This window comes from Theobroma umbraticum, unplaced genomic scaffold (assembly GCF_002168275.2).
Source record: "Theobroma umbraticum cultivar Fairchild unplaced genomic scaffold, ASM216827v3 scaffold_67.0, whole genome shotgun sequence".
NCBI classification, from domain to species: Eukaryota; Viridiplantae; Streptophyta; class Magnoliopsida; order Malvales; family Malvaceae; genus Theobroma; species Theobroma umbraticum.
Genome location: NW_018397262.1, coordinates 6065794 through 6082121, shown reverse-complemented (window position 1 = coordinate 6082121; position 16328 = coordinate 6065794). Strand labels below are relative to the sequence as shown.

At 33.5% G+C, this 16328-nt stretch overlaps 3 protein-coding genes across 3 annotated transcripts; 1 reads left to right on the top strand and 2 right to left on the bottom strand.

The window, feature by feature from the left end:
• Positions 1-2491: 2491 nt before the first annotated feature.
• LOC110419505 (Peroxisomal membrane 22 kDa (Mpv17/PMP22) family protein) lies at positions 2492-7044 on the top strand. Its single transcript, XM_021432585.2, has 7 exons — positions 2492-3125; positions 4370-4510; positions 4607-4720; positions 4810-4983; positions 5134-5249; positions 6815-6899; positions 7007-7044. Exons 1-7 carry the CDS (start codon positions 2613-2615, stop codon positions 7022-7024), a joined length of 1161 nt encoding a protein of 386 aa, XP_021288260.1. The 5' UTR covers positions 2492-2612; the 3' UTR covers positions 7025-7044.
• Positions 7045-9597: 2553 nt separating this feature from the next.
• Positions 9598-11723, bottom strand: LOC110419881 (F-box protein At3g07870-like). The gene is made up of 2 exons (XM_021433011.1): positions 10452-11723; positions 9598-9923 (listed from the first exon to the last, which is right to left on the bottom strand). The coding sequence occupies exon 1, from the start codon at positions 11721-11723 to the stop codon at positions 10482-10484; it is 1242 nt and encodes a 413-aa protein (XP_021288686.1). The 3' UTR covers positions 9598-9923; positions 10452-10481.
• A 2417-nt stretch (positions 11724-14140) lies between these two features.
• Positions 14141-15493, bottom strand: LOC110418853 (F-box/kelch-repeat protein At3g06240-like). Its single transcript, XM_021431679.1, has one exon. It carries the CDS (start codon positions 15491-15493, stop codon positions 14141-14143), a length of 1353 nt encoding a protein of 450 aa, XP_021287354.1.
• Positions 15494-16328: the final 835 nt, after the last annotated feature.

Sequence of the window (16328 nt, the reverse complement as noted above, 5' to 3'; positions counted from 1 at the left end):
AGGGTTGCATATTTGTCCAAATGAAGGAATTATTTTATAAGGAAGATAATTTCATTCATAAGGAAGAAAGATAAACATTGTCCTTAGACATGTGAGTCTTGAATTTATAAAACAAATGTAAAAACTGTCTTATTTCATTAAAGAATAGTCCAATGGCTAAAAACTCCAGGTCCCCATTGAATTCCTTGACTCTTCCTCCATGATTCCTTGTTCTCAATGAAGAACAATCCCAACCTCGCAAGGGGGGACAAAACCATATACTTGTGTCAAGTTATTGGCCACAAAAATTTCAGAAGAAAGCTTCCAAAGTTGCCCACATTGTCATTCCATATACAAACAAAAAAATATAAATAAAAGAATTTAATGAGGGCCTTGGGAATTTTGAGTGGTTTACAAAATTTGCAGGCAGAAGCTTTGGGGTTCTGGTGATTATCAAGAATCACCAATGAAGAGATATACTTGAGAAGTTGTTATCCTCATGTGGGGCTTTGTATGGGACCCATTGACCTATTGTGTGGATTACCTATAGGCTTGAGTTGGCAGCTTTAGATTAAAATGGGCCCACCCACAGTGATGATCTGGATTTCTGAAAGCTGCTTTTGACCAATAGGAACCCTCTTATGGGACCCAGAAATTCTTTGTTTATGTGAAGGTCCGTATTATAAATATAAAAAAAACCCCAAATCAAGGAAAAATCAAAAATAACAAAAAAAAACCAAAAAAAAAAACTTCTGATTAAGTTTCTTAATCTTGGGTTACAAGATACATCCATTCATATCTTTTTTGAACTATATAGTTAGTTTAAATAATTGAGTCCAATTTTTTGCACTTGAGTAATCAGTTTAGTACTAATCGTAAGTGTATATATTTTTTTGTTTAAAACTCCCAGTTCAATCATATTTTTTCATTATTAAAAAAAAAACTTACATTTATATGTTATGGTTTAATATTAAAAACTAAATACTATTGTTAATTAAAAATAGTAAATGACAGCTTGAATATATATATATATATATATATATATATATGATTATAACCTTGTGAGAAGGAGTTGAAAATTTCCTTATATTTTTTGTTTCAAATTCAATTTAATACTAAAAATATTCATTCAATCAAAAAAAAAAAAGGCAATCAATCACTCAAAGGAGAGAAAGGCATCCTTTTTGGCTTATAAAAGCAATTGTAAACCCTAAACCCTACTAAGTTAAATGCAGAAGACAAATTATGCAGAGTGTATTATATATTTTAATTCATGTGTAGTACAATAAGTTTAATAAAAATGTGAAAAACATGGTATTAATATTATTTTATTTTTTAATTTGTCAATTATTGTTTCTCAAACCTTGAGCCAACTGTTCTTGTGTGGACCATATTTCTCATCTTAATCCTACCTCATGCACACACACAAAAGGTTATCCCCTGAAGAACACCCCAGAGTAGTAACATACACTATCACAATCAAGATCAAAAGGAACTGAAATTAGTTTTATTTTTTTTATTTAATTAAATTTTTATATTTTTATTTTGAGTTATAGACTCTTATAAATAATGTTTGATGAATTATTATTAGTTAAAATTATACTTATCGTTTTATAATATATGATACTTACGTAATATGTCGACTTATTATAATGAAATTATAAAAGATGAGAGTGTCACGTTATTATATTATCATATCACAATCCATCATGAAAAATCAACATATCATATTAACGTTACGGATATAAAAATAATAAATATTATATTAATTAATAATAATTAATTAATAATTAATTATAAATATATATTTAATTTAAAATAAAAATATAAAAATTTAATTAAACGCAATAAAAAATTTATTTAAAATTTTTTAATAACTTAAAAGTTTTTTTTAACATATTATGTCAAGATTCTTCGTATTTAGTTGTAGTGAATTTAAATAATTTTTCAAGATTTATATTGGATGTAACATGTGTATGATAATTTATATACTATCCAATAATCATAAAATAATTTTATTAAATACATAAATTACAAAAATCTTTTAAAATAGATATTTTTAAAATTATAAATATTTATTTTTGAGGGTTACGAACTTTCACATTTATTTATTAATGAAGACAATGCTTAAATAAGTGATAGGGTATAAACACTATACACTTACTATGTCTCAAATATAAATCTTTTTTAAAATTTGACATAATTTTAATTTAAGATATAAAAATAAGATTTTAGATATTAGCTTTTAAATCAAATTAAATTATGTCAAATTTATTAAATTTTAAATTAAATCAAGTTTAGGGAAAATGAGTCTTTAGATGGGGTCAACTTTTGCTAATTCTATAAAAAATTAATCAAAAAAAAACCCAAAAACACTCTCATGGTTATCATCACCACCGTTCATCAGGAAAAATTGACAAAAATCCATTGGACAGAACCATAAACCTTACCCCATGGAATCACTCCACCCAAAACTCATCCCTCATATAAATCACTGCTTCTTCCCACACGTCCACAGTTGGGGAATCTGAAAAAAAAAAAAAAACAAGTGGCTGTTAAGTCTTTGTTAGGCGCCGAGTTATAGCTTGGTCGACTCAGCTCGACTCAACTCTGATCCTCCTAGAAACTCAGCCATGGCGTCCCTTCACACGACGATAACTCCACAAAGCTTCCTTTATTTATCAAAGCCTCGAAAACCCATTTCTAGGCAGGCCTTACCTTTCCCATTAACCAGCTCAAAGCTCCCTGAGAGCCTTACTTTCTCGAGAAACAAATGGAGAAAGAACAGCAACAGGAAGGCCAACTCGGTGGTGGTGAACTCATTAGCTGAGGAGCTTGATGTGATACCAGTGCAAAGTGAGGATGCTACTGACATGCAAGAAGGAGTCGCGGTGAGTCAGGTGGAGAGTGAAGCCACAGGAGGAGAGTTAACGAGTCAAGTAGGTGGGTTTGGCAATGAAGGAAGGTTATCTTTTGAAGGATTTTCTGCTTCAGGTTCAGCTTCAGGGAGTGGATTTGGAGATGGAGAAGGAGGTGAGGAGGATGTGGAGAAGCTTATAGATAGAACTATTAATGCTGCTATTGTCCTTGCTGCTGGTACTTTTGCCCTTACCAAGTTGCTTACCATTGATCATAATTATTGGCAGGTAAGGTTGTGTATATATTTGCAACTGCCATTTTCTTTTGAAGTGGTTGTGTTTTGTGGTAAAATTGTGAGATTTAGTTGGGGAAAGCGATGATTGGATGCAAAATCATATGAATTGGTGTTGGTGAGAAGAACTATCAGATTGGTTTTATTTACTCTTCCTAATTATATATGAATTTTATGAAATTTCTGCTATTTTCTTGTTTGTAAAGCCCTCCTCCTTTCTCTTTCTTCCTTCTGCTTTTTTAGTTGCTGAGGAATGCAAAAGGTATCTTTTTTTTGCTTGACTTCGGAATGTTTCTTTCCTCTTTTTTTGAGATTTTTTCTTAGATGAATATGTTAAAGATCTCCTTATTTGTTCTGTACGTATCTTGGCATTAAAGCAGTTCAATTTCTTTTTTTTCTTATACAATTAGACAGTTTATTTCCTGTATTTTGACTTTCAGGATTTTTTTGTTTCTCTGTTGCTACAAGATGTCATATTGGAAATCTCCTGATTGATCTAGATGTGTGCTAAGCTGTTCAGGCATTACCTGAATAGCTTTGATACTATATCTTCCTAGTTTGTGGTATCTTGTTCATTGAGGGCTTTATTGTTAGGTATTGTGTTGAGATGCTCTATGATAGGTAAAAAGGAGAGATTTCTTGAAGCAACAACTGGAATAATCTTGTGTTGTAGCAAAAAGCATAAGGTTTAGAATAGTGTAAACAGAGAACAGCTAGAGCAAGCCTTTTCATATGAATGGAGTCTGAAGCTAGAAGAACTTGTTGGACAAATATTAGATGTGTTCAAAATAAATTTCCAGCAATATGCCACTTAGAACCTCATTGTGATGGACGTTGGGGGTTAATGGGGATGAAAATAGTGCAGAAGCAATATGGTTGACTTGATTAGAGAATATCTGCAAATTTATTGCTTACAGATGAGGTGGCTTGAGAATTCAAGATTTCTGAAGTGGTGAAAAACAATTTGTTTAGCAGTCTCCAACTGGTGAATAATTTCTTGTAGGGAATTTTTATTTCTAATTTTCATAGAATAGTGGGATTTAACTTACTTAACTTATTAATTAAAGTTCTGATGACTAGAATCTTTTGTTTAACAAATAAGCACTCTTTGGAAACTTCAACAACCATATGATGGCATGAACATTTCAGAATAAAGTAGATCTTAATCTGTTTGATATGCTTATGAGAAATCAATTTGATCTGCGACCCATGAGAAATCATTTGTTGGCTTTCTCTTAGGGATGGACACTGTATGAGATACTAAGATATGCACCTCAACATAACTGGAGTGCTTACGAGGAAGTTTTGAAGACAAACCCTGTTTTAGCAAAAATGGTTATTAGTGGAGTTGTCTATTCCCTAGGGGATTGGATTGCACAGGTAAGTTTATGTTGTGAAAGAAATACTATAAATCTTTTTTTTTTGGTCATAAATTGTATCTCAAACTTCATCTTGCATGTGTTCTGCAACTTTCAGTGCTTTGAAGGGAAACCTCTCTTTGAGTTTGATCGTTCGCGAATGTTCAGATCTGGCCTTGTTGGCTTTACTCTGCATGGTTCCCTGTCTCATTACTATTACCAATTCTGTGAGGTGATCATTCTGCACTATGCATCTAGCAAATCGGGTTCAGAGTAGAGATTTTTATGTGGTCTATTGAATCAACGTACTCTTTTTCTCAGGAGCTTTTTCCCTTCCAAGACTGGTGGGTGGTTCCTGCAAAAGTAGTTTTTGACCAAACTGCATGGGCGGCAGTCTGGAATAGCATTTACTTTACAGTTTTGGGATTTTTGCGGCTTGAATCTCCAATCAGTATTTTTAATGAATTGAAGGCAACATTCTGGCCTATGCTGACTGTAAGAGAATCTCCTCTCCTTGCCATTTATTCACTCTGTATTTGATCATTGTGGTGTTGGTTCATTCTTCTGTGATGACAATAAAACTGGAGAAATTATTTTAAAGAAAAACAATACCTGACATTGTCCTTGTGCATGGTTGTTGTGTAGGCTGGATGGAAGCTTTGGCCATTTGCTCATCTTATCACTTATGGTGTTATACCGGTCGAACAAAGGCTTCTTTGGGTGGACTGTGTAGAACTCATTTGGGTGACAATTCTCTCAACGTAAGTCTCTAAAATATTGAATTATCGGATATTAGGCAATAGCATTGAGAAACACTTTCTACCAAGAAACTAGCCAATTGAGGAAAATCATAGCTGATTGGCTGCATTTACTAATATGATGCTAAGGTATATGATCTCAAAGTTGATATGATGGAAGACATTTATATAAGCTTAGATTGTTTAGATTCTAGATATGCAAGTAATATATGCTAGTGTCATTGTGTGAGTGTTATACTGCTGACCTGATACCTTTTCTGTCGGAGAGCACATCCGTCTGTGGTCATCATCCTCTTCTCTAAGAATATTTTATTGGGAAATGTTGACCCTGCATCAGTGCATTTGTACGAGCTGTCTTCACTTATTAAATACTGCAATTGGTGCAGTGATAACTGAGGACGACAATACAACCAATTATTGCAGCGAGTGGGTGTGGGTAGGTTTGTTGGAATATTAACCCATCCATGGGCGGACCCATGTCCCATGGTGTCACATGAAACCAATCACTTTCTAAAAAATTTAATTTTTATAATATTTATTTATAGTTTGGGGTAACTACTATACAAATGATTTTTTTTTTTTTACAATTTTATAAAAAGTGGGTCAATAACTTCAAATAAAAGTGATTTATGAAAAAGTAATTTATATATTAATAATTAAATATTACATCAAAAAGCAAATTTTTTTTATAATTTAAGATTTTATTAGAAAAGTTAAAACTTGGATACTCTCTTTGTCTAAAAATTGAAATCTTTTTCTTTTTTCGGTACTTGGTTGTGTTTTTAATTCTCTTAAAGTAACTTTTCTAAGTTTTAATTATAAGTAACTTTTAATTACAATTAAGTTTTTAAATATTTCATATTTAAATATTTTTTAATTAATTTGATAATTGAGGTGTATAATTATAATCTAGTTAATAAAAAATAGTATTGCATGTTAAATAATATATTAAAATTATAATTTTTTTATTTATTTGGTGGATATATTGTTTAGTTATTTGATTTTTGTATTTAATTTTATGTGGTTTGTGGATGTTTATATTTAGTTTTGATTAATAAATAAAAAATTATTTTAGTTGTTGAATTTGATAACTTGTTATTTAAAATCATATTTTATTTAATTTTAATATCTTAGTTTATGCAAATGAGTTAAGTGAATAAATGCTTTGTGACATATATTGAAAAATATATATTTGATAATATTTCTACGGGCGATGTCATGCACCATTTTTAGAATATGAAAAATGGTAATGTCCAATTATAGTCATCTTACATATTTTTACTTTTAAATATTAGATGAATATACTAAATTTATATTTTCTTTAATTTAATATTAAAATTTCTGGTTTATGAATTTTAACATATTTATACTTTTTAATTATTATTATAATTATTTTAATTATGACACTATTGAAAAAAATTTCTGGGTTTGCCCCTGAACCCATCCCTTATACTATCTGCCAGTCTTGACATTCATGCTGATAACACTTTCATGCCACATTATTAAAATTTTTACTTAGGTCCTATTTTTGGTGGTGATTTTATTAATTTTTATTTTACCTTTGCTAGTTATTCAAATGAAAAATCGGAAGCAAGGATCGCAGAGGCACCAGCAGAAGCTAATTCAAGTTTGCCACCCATTGGTCTGTCTGAGGTATGATAACTGACTGATTAATGTGTGGGTAAGCAAGAGTTGCCTAGAATATGATGTCCCTTTGATAGTCTATTTTCTTTACATTTTTCCCTGTTGTGCTCTTGCAGGAGCAAGTAATGAGATAAGTTAAAAGATGGAAAAAGAGGAGGATATCAGGGATTGACACTTGAGAGTAGAACCCCCATTCTGAGGGTGTTTAATCACTTGCCAGAAGCACTGGTGAAATGAGGCTCGACAGGCTCATCATCGAACATATCGCGTAAAATGGGAAATTACATGCGTATGTTACGTAATACCATCTTCTTTTGATTGCATGTATGTAAATTCTACATATACTGTTCGAGATATTGTGACCACTAACTGTGGAAATATCATGATATAGTACCAGAAAATTTCTATGGAAAATAGAAATTTCCATGCAAACTATTCTTCGCATTGTAGTTGTTTACTTTGATAAACCCAAACAGGTTTCCATCACAAGAATTTCCGAATGGTCGCTATGAAAACAAATGAAATTAGCCACCACATGTAAGTACTGGTCCACTTTCAGTGCTTGTTGCACTCAAGTCTGTCGCAGCAATGTTCCAAGCCTTCGACCAAGAATCTATAACTGAAGAACTGTCATCATCAGGAAGCATTTGCCATAGCATGCGCTTGTGTCGTCCTCCTGGAAAACAGGCCTTGCCCATGGAACTCTGATGCATACCATTCACAACATAAGAACAGGAATGGACTTGATGGAGGGGATGACTCTTGGAAAACAAATTAGGCAATGTCATAGCGGTTTGCAATATTGCGTCACATCACCTGTCTTCTTCTACAATCATAGCTACAACCTACTTTCATTTGCTGTCGAAACTTGTGGTACCCTGGACTTTCTGTTGGATATATGGTGTTGACACTGAATCCCTTTAGCATTAACACCCTAACACCAAATTCCTTTAGCATGGAACAAATAATACCAAGAACAGCCAAAATCTTTGTTGGAGTAGTTGTTGTAACTTAAAAAGCAAGTGAGCAACTTAATTGTTAGTAAAGGTTGAGAATTTGGTTTCACTGTATACTAAATCGCTGACAAGTGAGGAACGGTATGGTTTTGTGGATGGTGACTCCATGGCTTTTGTTGATGGAGTTGTCCATTTTATTGCTTATAAGAGAAGAAGGGGTAGGCATCAGAATTTGGTCAAAGGGTTTCATATGGGTGATGAGGTTTATCACAAGATTGGGTTGTCAAAGGGACTGAGTAATGTATAAGATTTAGCGTCCACATGTATAACCAGGCAGTATACCATAAACAAGAACTTGCTTGTTCTGTCATGTCTTCCTTGCTACATATTCTGAGAGTGCATCACTTGAATCATATGTTGCCTCCTCAAAATGAAGTAAGGCACAGTCACACACCCCGGCCCTCTGAAACAAACAAAATGAAACGAAGATTCAATGTTTACCGCAATTTAAATTTCACATTCTAAAATTTCAGCTTAGCAATCTTCCCAACTCTTTAAGGTTTCATTGCCACATCCACTAGGTTTCTTTTAACTGCTTGCTGATAATGCAAAGTCTCTAATGGGTTGCACTAAGAAAACCCATCAGTTCTCCACAGGCAAGAGCTTTGGGGTAGAATGAGTGGAGAATGAGATTATTTTCTCTTAACTTTGGTCTTGATAATGAGGAAAACAAAGAAAATTTTTTGCAAAATTATGCTAATTACTGCCACCAACATAAATCCAATTATTTTACATTAGTTGGTTTAAGTTTTAGATAGCTTTCATGAGATAAAGATTTACTCTTTCGTCACAATTTTTTTTTTGTCTGTATTTCTTTTCTAAATTTTAATAATATTTTTTAGTCAAAAACACCAAGATGTCTTACCTTATCTACCAAATACCTTGGTAAGTTATAACTACTCCACTTTCTCATCTCTTTATATTAACCTCACCATTGTTCCATCTTATAGTTATCTAGCTAGCTACTCTCCCCACTTTCTTCTTTCCAACTTTGCCAAGGGCTTCATTGCAGCATGACTCAATACGATCAAAACTATACCAAAGGTAGGCTTCTTCTATATCTGTTGTTAATAATTGATTTGATGATATATGTTGGTATCAGTTTTAATCAATAGACTTTGATGATGTTGATAGCAATAAAAGCTATGAGCATGTTCAGCCAGCAACTTAGTACTTTAGTCTCATGATAGCAGATCCTCCGTTGCCTACACCACCAAATCCCTATGCAGCTCCGCAGATGGCAATTCATCCAACCAAAGATGGCCAAAATCCTCAAGGGAAAACCAAGTCCAAAGGCAATGGATTCTGGAGTGGATTGTAATCTCTCTCTCTGTGTTCTTAAATCTCTCTTTGGCGCATATACTCTCAAAAAAACTGATGAAATTAATCAAAACAACTGGTTTTCACTTGCTGCTTTTTCCTTTATTGCAGTTGTAGCGGCTTGTGTTGTTATTGTTGCCTTGACATTTGCTTTTGACTACTGCAACAAGTCCAGGAACTTAACGCTTGTTTCTTTTATTGGTTTTCAGGGGAGGGAGGGGTCCGTTAGTAGCATAGTCTGTTGACATATACTATGTAAATGGATCTTGGGATTATAGACTGAGTTTTGTGCCTTTTCCTTGGGATTTACTTATCATATAGTATAAGACAGATGATCTCCAATATTGGAAAGACTAACCAAAACCTTCAATCTGTCCTTTATTCAGATTAATATAAGCTTCCCATGCAATCCGTCCAACTAAGCTCAAAGGCTACGTATATCAAGAATCAAAGCAATTTCTCTGAGAGAAGGAACTGTTAATGCATGTATTAAAGACAATAAGACATTATCCAAGCAGTTTAATGGAGTAGTTCATTCTCTATCTCTACAACTTTTCTTTATACATGATGTCAAAAGAGAGAATAAAAGGGTAGAGCAACAGCATGTCATTAAAAAGTATCCTTCCCTTTCACACGGTCATGGCTGCAGCCCACTTCTGTAATATGTGGCCAAACTCATGCTACCTTGGACATTCTCCTGCATTAGTACAGTTTAATCCCATCATTAACCTTAAAGGAAAATCTCATCTAGAGGCAGTAGAAAGATAAGACTATGAATACCCGATGCCTTTTGCATAAATATTACACAGTTGGAGTAAATAAGTTAATGTGGGTGAATATAAAGTAACAAAAAACAAATCTGAAGCAGATATCACACAAGTGCAGAAATGAAAGGATTAAATTAAATATAGGTGCACAACTTACAAAACTTTGAGATCATCAATCCTTGAATCAAACCAAATGGCTAATAAAGCCATGGAAGCAAACTATAAAAGCAAAAGCTTAAAAGGGTTACAAATTTCTCCCAATCCCCATGGTCAATCATGCTTTCAGCACTGACCCTAACAATACTCTACAGAGCAAGTGAGCAGCTCAAATACAAGTATAGGCAGGAATTCTAGAATTAGATTTAGTGAAAAGTTGAGATTAAATGTTCACATGTATAACCAACATACAATGAGCAAAATATAGCAATATTGTTCAAATACGAGCTACATATACTTGCCTGTTTTGGGCTATGTTCCTTGTACAATCTTCAGTGACCACTTGAATGATCAGTTGCTTCATCACCAGCCGCACTTCTAGTACAATCGTTAGTTGCTCCCTTAATTGAATCACTAGCTTTACTCACATTCTTTGCACTATTCTCACTCCTAGCATCAATTACCTGGTCAAGTAATACTAGGCTCTCCACATAACTAAAAATATAACTAAATCTTCCATGAATTTCCAGATTTTCAATTTCATCGCTGATCTCCAGCTGTTGTGAAACCTCAGAAGTCTTCAATAACAAGCCCCCATTTTTCCGAAACCCAAGAATCCGTGGGAAACATCTGTTTTCAATTTTTTCAAAACTGAGCATCTTAGTCCATGTCTCTACCACACTGTACTTTTTCATTATCCATATACTACAATTCCCACGTTCACAAAACTCAGTTACTGCAATTGATAACGATTCACCATGTGACAGCACATACAACCGTGACGGTGGCCGCTTAACTGCATTACTCAAACTCTCAGGCAACATTATCTCTTTGAAAACTTCATCAGCCATATCAAACCCCAAAACCAAAAGCTTACACCGACTACGCCCATGATCATTCACTCTCTGGACAACAAGAAAATGAACAACTCCATTGACAAAAACCATGAAATCATTAGAATAAAAATCATATTTTGGTGGATCTAATATTTCCCAGGACTTCTTTTTAAGTGAGTAAAGTTGAACATCGGCTAACCTATCTTTCTTGGTGATCTTCAAAAGTTTATAGTCGTTGCTTCTCGAATCAAATCCAAACCCAAAAGTAAAATTATGTGGCAAGCCATTAAAACATGGTTGAGGCTGTGGGAGTCTAACACACTTTCTAATAATGGGGTTGCATATCATGAAGTTGCCAATGAAACCAAGTTTAAAGTCTACAAAACAAAGCAATCCATTGCAACAACCAACTACATAATGTTTGTCAGTAAATGGGTCGTGTTGCAGTTGAGTGTACTTACTGAATTCTTGGTCATCAAACTGCAAAAAGTATCGCATTTTGAGTTCATTTCCAGGGTCGCTACTCATAACAAGGAACAAGTTGTCGCTATTGTTTCTGGAAGATTTTTCTAACTGGTTGTTGAGGTGGGTGGAAATAAAAGACGGGTTCTTGATGAGACAGTTCCAGGCTTTGCTTACACACATGCACTTGCCCAGGGATTTGACGGGTAGATTACGGAAGATTTGGAGAAAGATTTCTTCAGGTAAATATTGTGGAATCATCGCTAGTTTTGACATCTTTTCTGGGCAGATTCTGTAACACCCTCTCATTGCTGGCTTTTGCTTGAGGTTTCTTGTAGCTGTAGGGAACTCTTCCGATCGACTCAACCTAAATTCCAGCGTCTCTTCCGCTATCTTCGTAGACCTACGTCTTATCGTCTCCATGAGGTGTTCACAAATTTCGTAGACAATGAAGACTCACGTGGTCAATTTTTGTACATATCAAGACTTATTTATTTTAATATTTTTATGATGATAAAAATTTATTAAATTTTATTATATTTGATAAATGTTATAATTTTTTATTATAAATTTAAATAATAAAAATATATTTTAATTTAATCATTTTAATCATATATTAATCGTATTAATATTGTTACTCATATAAATAAGTTATAAATGTAAAATTTAATGCGACATATTTAAAAAATTTATTAATCCTATCCTCTCATGTTATATTGTTATAGAAAGTCTATATTTATGTGTTTAAAATCATTTAAAATTTTAACATGATTAATTAATCATATCATGTTTATCTTTAATCATATAATTATTATTATCTTATGTTTACATTATACCATTAATATATTGAAATATGAATACGAACCGCCACTTTCAATACCAAAAGTAAGCTTCTATGTTTGTTATTAATAATTGATTTGATTAAAAAATGTTAGTATAAGTTTTAATGAATACAATTAGATGATTTTGAGAGCAATTAAAGCTATGAGCATTTTTAGCCAATAAGTTAGTACTTTGCTCCCATGATAGCACATACTCCCTTGCTTACACTACCAAATCCTCATGTAGCTACGCAGATGGCAATTCACCCAAACAAAGATGGCAACTTAGCTTACTATAAAGATCAATTAATATGATATATATAAATATTTTTATGATTAAGATTTATTTGTTGAGAAATGTAATATCGAAAAAAAATTAGATAAAAAGTATTAAAAAACTAAAGATAATGTTAAGAGATTTAATCTAAATGGATAATATATTCAAATTGAATGTCAATCTTAATTATATAATCAAATCTAAAAATTTAAATCAGATTACAACAATCAAATTGAATCCCAATCTTAATTATATAATCAAATATAAGGATTTAAATTAAATTACACTCCAAGACCGTTGTGCTGTTTGACTTTGTTTGTGCTGCTTGACCTAATTGGGCGATATAGGAGATATTGATACATGTATTTATAACATTATTGATATTAAATATTATAATTTTTTATTGTAAATTTGAATAATAAAAATTTTAAATGTACATATTTTAATTTAATTATATCATGTCTTACAAAATTTAACCTGACACGTTTAAAAAACATGTTAATCATATTGTGTTACACGTTTAATAAACATATTCATACACATATTTAAAAATTTTTAAATCCTAACACGATTAATTAATTATATCATTTTTAAATTTACTCATATAAAATAAAAACACGTAAATACATATTGTTACAAAAGGTAGGCTTCTTAATTTTTTTTATTTGTTATTAATAAATGATTTGACCATAGATGTTAGCATAAGTTATAATCAAGCCTAGCATTTAACGCTATGAGCATGTTCAGCCAATAACTTGGCACTATGGTTTCATGATAGCAGATCCTCACTTGCCTACACCACCAAATCCTCATGTAGCTCCGCAGATGGCAATTTACCCAACCATAGGTGGCCAAAATCCTCCAGGGAAAACTAACTCCAAAGGCAATGGATTCTGGAGTAGATTGTAATCACTCTCTCCCTCTGCTCTTGCTCTCTCTTTGGCACATCTACTCTCAAAAACAGATGGAATTAATCAAAACAACTGGTTTTCACTTGCTGCTTTTTCCTTTATGAAGTTGTAGCGGCTTGTGTTGTTACTGTTGCCTTGACATTTGCTTTTGACAAGTCCTGGAAACTTCACCCTGTTGTTTTATTGGGTTTCAATCCATAGCAGCAGAGTTTGTTCACATGTACTATGCAAATGAATCTTTTGCCTTTATACCTTGGAGTTTACTTATCAAATAATATGAGACAGTTGATATCGCATGTTGAAAAGACTAACCAAAACCTTCAATCTATCCTCTATTCAGATCCATATAAGCTTCCCATACAATCCTTCCAACAACCTTCAAAGGCTACTTTGTTTTGAGAAAAAGAACTGTTAATGCATGTATTAAAGAGAAGAAGACATTATCCAAGTAGTTTAATGGTGCAGTTCATTACAAAGTGTAAATTGAGGTGAGGTTTTCCTGCCATCAGACTCGGAGATCGCAGTGGACAATTGGGGTTGCCCCAAGTTGAGCATCTAATGACCACCATTATGTTTAAACTAATTCAAGCATGGTAGAAAAAACAGTGAGGTTTATCAAATAACATCATAAAGAGTTTTCTCCATCTCTGAAACTTGCTTAATGTTTATCAAACTCAGATAGCCTCAATGTGAGCTTCTTATATAATCTTCTTCATCATCACTTGAATCGTCAGTTGTTTCATCGCTGGCATTACTCTCACTCCAAGCATCAATTGCTTGGTCATCACTTGAATCGTCAGTTGTTTCATCACTGGCATTACTCTCACTCCAAGCATCAACTACTTGGTCATCACTTGAATCATCAGTTACTTCATCACTAGCATTAATCTTACTCCTAGCATCAATTACTTGGTCAAGAAATACTAGGCTCTCCACATAACTAAAAACATAAAAGACCTCTCCCTGAATTTCCAGGTTCTGAATTTCATTGCTCTCCACGTCGTGAGAAAACACCTGCCAGTTTCTACTGGCCGTCAGCATGGAACCCCCATTTTTCCTAAGCCACAAAACTCTTGGGACATGTCTGGTTTCTGTTCTTCCAAAACGGAACAACTTAGTCCATGTCTCTATCACACCATACTTTTTCATTACCCATATAGTACGTTCCCCATCAAAACAGTCCTCAATTACTGCAATTGATGACAATTCAGCATATGGAACGACATACAACCGTGACAACCTTGAGCGGTGACTGTGAGGTACATTACTCAAACTCTCGGGCAAGATAATCTCCTTAAATACCTCATTACTCATATCAAACCCCAAAAGCAAACACTTAATGCTACTCTGTCCATCATCATCCAGTCTCTCAAAACCGATCCAATGAACAACTCCATTGACAAAAAACATGTAATCAACGGAATAAAGATCATATTTTGGTGGAGCTAGTATTTCCCATAGATTTTTTTTAAGTGAGTAAAGCTCAGCCTCAATATTGCTTGTCACAGAATTCTTGGTGATTTTCAAAACTTTATAGTCGTTCCTTCTCGAATCAAATCCAAACCCAAAAGTAGCTTGACATGGCCATTTACCAAGACGTGGTCTCGGGAGTCGAACCCACTTTCTAATAATGGGGTTGCATAACATGAACTTGCGAATGGTACTTGATGACAAATTCACCAAACAAAGCAATCCATTGCAAGAACCAACAACATCATGATAATATAGTGGGCCGTATTGCAGCTGAGTGTACTCACTCAATTCTTGGTCATCAAAGTGCAGAAAGTATTCTGATTTGAATCCTCCTCCTCCACGGACTCTAGTTATAAGAAGGAGCAAGTTGTGGTTATTGTTTCTCGAACATTTTTCAAACTGGTTGTTGAGGTGGGAGGAAATAAAAGACGTGTCTTTGATGAGACAGTTCCAGGCTTTGCATACACACATGCACTTGCCCAGGGATTTGATGGGTAGATTGCAGAAGATTTGGAGCAAGATTTCTTCAGGGAAACAGCATGGAACGATCCCTTGTTTTGACATTTTTTCTGGGTAGATTCTGTAACACCCTCTTATCCCTGGTTCTGAAATCCTTTCTGGGTAGATTCTGTAACACCCTCTTACCCTCCTATATTGCTTTTCGGATTGGGAGGAAACAGGGAAGGAAAGTGGTAACTCTGCTTTTTCACTTTTCTTCCGAAGAAAGAGGATTTGGTGTATGATGTTCCTTTGAGGTTTCTTCTAAGGAACTCTTCCAATCGACTCAACTAACTTCTATATAGAGTTTAAACCCTATTAACTTTAAAGTTTAAACCTCTTTATAACTCTGCTTTATATAAAGCACAAAGTCATTCTCTTTCTCTATACTTCCACTCCTTTAATATCTGTCCTCTATTCAGATTAATATAAACTTCCCATGCAATCCTTCCAACTAAGTTCAAAGGCTACTTATATCAAGAATCAAAGCAATTTGTTTTGGGAAAAAGAACTGTTAAGGTATTGAAGACAATAAGACATTATCCAACCAGTTTAATGGTGCAGTTCATTCTCCATCCCCAAAACTTTTCTTTATACATGATGTCAAAAGCATGTCATTAACAAGTATCCTCCCCTTTCATATGGTCATGGCTGCAGCCTACTTTCTGGAATATGTGGCCAAACTCAGGCTACCTTGGACATTCTCCTGCATTAGTACAGTTTAATCCCTTCATTAACCTTAAAAGAAAATCTCATCAAGAGGCAATAGAATGATAAGACTATGAATACCCAATGCCTTTTGCATATCATACAAGTGCAGAAATGAAAGAATTAAATTAAATATTAACACTACAAAACCATAAAAAAAATAAATGTTTATATCAAATACTGGTGCACAAAC

Coding starts and splice junctions, on each gene's coding strand:
- LOC110419505 (XM_021432585.2), top strand. CDS start 2,613: ATGGCGTCCCTTCACACGACGATAACTCCACAAAGCTTCCTTTATTTA. Junction 4,984..5,133: donor CATTCTGGCCTATGCTGACT/GTAAGAGAATCT, acceptor GTTGTTGTGTAG/GCTGGATGGAAGCTTTGGCC. Junction 5,250..6,814: donor TGGGTGACAATTCTCTCAAC/GTAAGTCTCTAA, acceptor TACCTTTGCTAG/TTATTCAAATGAAAAATCGG.
- LOC110419881 (XM_021433011.1), bottom strand. CDS start 11,723: ATGTCAAAACTAGCGATGATTCCACAATATTTACCTGAAGAAATCTTT.
- LOC110418853 (XM_021431679.1), bottom strand. CDS start 15,493: ATGTCAAAACAAGGGATCGTTCCATGCTGTTTCCCTGAAGAAATCTTG.